This window comes from Cucurbita moschata, unplaced genomic scaffold (genome assembly GCF_002738365.1).
Source record: "Cucurbita moschata cultivar Rifu unplaced genomic scaffold, Cmos_1.0 Cmo_Scf00006, whole genome shotgun sequence".
In the NCBI taxonomy this organism is placed as follows: Eukaryota; Viridiplantae; Streptophyta; class Magnoliopsida; order Cucurbitales; family Cucurbitaceae; genus Cucurbita; species Cucurbita moschata.
The window spans coordinates 2,234,402-2,237,557 of record NW_019268522.1 but is presented as its reverse complement, the minus strand read 5'-3'; the positions used below and the strand labels follow the sequence as shown (position 1 = coordinate 2,237,557).

The following is a 3,156-nucleotide window of genomic DNA, read 5'->3' as shown; positions in this document are numbered from 1 at the left end:
AAAAAAAAAAAAAAAAAAAAGCTATAAGACAGATCCAGGATGTCTCAGCTGCATATATCACTGTACTCCCACTTAACACTTATTGTGATGATAAAAGACTCATCTTGCTTTGACCTTCTCGAAACTTTTGTCGCTCCACCCGGCAGAGAACTCATCGCTGTCTCGGCTATGCGACCAAAGGCTCTAGGGAAGTCAAAATAGGAGAGCACTCATCTTGGGGTGAGCTTACTACTTAGATGCTTTCAACAGTTATCCACTCTGCACTTGGTTATCTAGCGTGTACCGTCGGCATGATAACTAGTACACCAGAGGTGTGTACTTCCCAATCCTCTCGTACTAGGGAAAGGTCCTCTCAATGCTCTAACGCCCACATCGGATATGGGCCGAATTGTCTTGTATTTTTGGTCTAACACTCGAGCACATCGAATTGACACCAAATTTAGTTGCATCTTACACTCATGCACTTAAGGGTTTGGGTTAGGGCCCCAAGACACCCATTAAGCTTGTTACACCGATGACACTATTGTTTTCTTCATGCTTGCGCCTGAACTTAGACATTTTTATGTATATGATCCACTATCCTCGGTTGCATGACAACACTTCTCTCTTGGACGTTGACATGGCTTGTGTGAGATCTCACATCGGTTGGAACATTCCTTAAAGATGTAGAAATCTATTCCTATCAGACTCATTTTAAAATCTTAAAGATGTAGAAATCTATTCCTATCAGACTCATTTTAAAATCGTGAGGCTGACGACAATACGTAACATGCTAAAATGAACAATATCTTCTAACAATAAACTTGAGCTATTATAAATGGTATCAGAGCGAGACATCGAGTGGTGTGGAAACCTCTTCGTAGATACATTTTCAAATTGCATTGCTTTTGTGCAGCACTCACTTGCGTCGCTTACGGCCAAGCGACATATGCTCGAGCCTCTGGCCTTGGTTTTAAGAGAAGGTTTTAGAAAACGAGGGTAGAGAGAGATTTTCGAAAAAGAGATTTTTGAAAGAGACAAGAAATAACAACAGCTCATAGTATATAACCTTGGGTAGGGAGCGGACAAAATGACTCTCTATTCGATTTTTCAAATTTTTTTTTTCACTCGTGATGAATGATCAAAAACTAAATATTTATACATAAAAATATTAATTTATAAATATTTATTTAATTTTCATTTTTTTATAATTCTTAGTTTACTTTTTTTTTTTTTTTGTTCACAATAGTAACCAATATATTAAAACATTAATCCAACATTAACCCCAAAAATTTAAAAATAAAAAATTATTGAAACTGTCGGGGAAATATATATATATATATATATATTATATTGCTCGGAAGTGACGTGGGTAGACCGTACCGCACCGGGAGGAACACGGCCATCGAAGAAATTTCGGTTACTTGCAAAATTTCCAACTCCAATTTCGAGAGTTGCGAATCCAATTCGAGCAGATCAGCGAGTTTCTTACTGGGAGTCTCTTCTACACTGCTGCTTCTCTCTCCAGATTCTTCATTCAATCCGTAATTCTCAGAACAACGCAGGTTCTGTCCTCTTTTCTGATGCTCGTCTCTTCATTTTCACGTTTCTGTTGAATGTTGAGTCTTTACCTGATTTTTGCAGGGATGTATTGAGCTCTGCGTTTGAGATCTGATCCATAACTATCTGTTATCTTCTTTCTGGTTGCACTCATGGGGATTTTGTTTACTCGAATGTTTTCTTCGGTGTTTGGGAATAAGGAAGCTCGGATCCTTGTTCTTGGCCTTGATAATGCTGGGAAAACTACCATTCTCTGTAGGATTTCTTGATTTTTTGCTTCTAGTTTGATGTTTTAGGGTTTGTGTGATGTTTTGATGGAGATTTCGCGCCATTTTGTAATGGATTCTTTTGAATGTTGTGCAGATCGGCTCCAGATGGGGGAGGTTGTCTCCACAATTCCAAGTTGGTATTCTTTCCCAATGTGATATTGTGTTTCTATGTTTTTTGCTAAGTGGAAATGGTGTTGGAATTTAGAATTCGATAGGAGTAAGAAGCATTTTGTCAATCAAGATCATGTTAACTACGATTTGAATTTTCGCATTTAAATTTAAGTGTTTATGTGGAATTGCCACAGTAGTTGCTGCATTAGTTCTATAGATCATTGTGTTACCAATGGTTAGCTTGAAAACAATGGTTGACTCCTTACCATGTTGTTTTTGTTCTTTTTGTGGGATGCCCATCTAATTTAGAAAAGGGGAATGATCGGAAATTACATCCTGAATGTTAAAATTTATCGACTTTAGTTCTTCAATTGTTTAACTGTGAACAGTGAAAGGATGATTGGAGCACAACAGTTGAAGGTTAGCCAATGGGTTCCAAGGGGCAAGCTATAGATCTAGGTCTTTCAAGATGATGGGCTCAAACTATAGTAGTTTTCTGTGTAGCTAACATGAGAATTTTCTGTGACTGAATTGTTTTCTGCGGAGATATCGATCTAGGTTCAGCGTAATGCTTCATTTTGGGTTTTGTTAGTTTGTAGGTTTCGATGCTTTTCCTTTCTTCTTCTACTTTTTTACTTTCTAATTTACGAGAGGTTTTACGTGTAGACTTTTTGTAAATTTGGTGGGGTATTTTTTTGTGCGTCCCAGTTTGTTTTTCGATGCTTCCCGATGCCTTCTTGTTACAGTATCTTCCAATTTTTTAATGGAGGTTTCATAAGTGAAAAGTTGATTTGATAATAATTGTTTCTTGCATTGGCTTTCTTCTTCAGCTACTGTTCAAATATCTTTTAAACGCTATCCTTTTCTTGATGCAGCAATTGGATTTAATGTTGAAACTGTGCAGTACAACAACATCAAATTCCAGGTCTGGGATCTTGGTAAGCCAATCTAGGTCCTGATATATGTTCGTGAGATCTCATGTTGTTTCGTTTTCTTCATGATTTCTCTGATGATATCTCAACACACTCTAAAGAAGGAGAAAATAAGAGAGAGAGAGGAGCATGTATTGTTATGCTAAATTGATAAATAGCTTTTGAGGATAGATTTGTAATGATTTTATTCTACTCCCACAAACGTGCGATCTGGCGTGAAAACTAATTTCATATTAACATTAATGTTGTAAAGAGTTATTAAAACTCTCTTTTTTTCTACAAAAAAAAAAAAAAAAAAAAAAAAA

General features: G+C 36.6%; 1 protein-coding gene across 1 annotated transcript in view; it reads left to right on the top strand.

Annotated features, from left to right (window-relative positions):
• Positions 1–1,320: 1,320 nt before the first annotated feature.
• The window catches only part of LOC111444099 (ADP-ribosylation factor 1), a 5,923-nt gene continuing 4,087 nt past the window's right edge, over positions 1,321–3,156 (top strand). The window contains exons 1-4 of the mRNA XM_023082058.1: positions 1,321–1,544; positions 1,624–1,794; positions 1,903–1,941; positions 2,795–2,857. Of these exons, the coding sequence (XP_022937826.1) occupies positions 1,692–1,794; positions 1,903–1,941; positions 2,795–2,857 (205 nt within the window). The 5' untranslated portion in view covers positions 1,321–1,544; positions 1,624–1,691. The remainder of the gene's footprint in view (positions 1,545–1,623; positions 1,795–1,902; positions 1,942–2,794; positions 2,858–3,156) is intronic.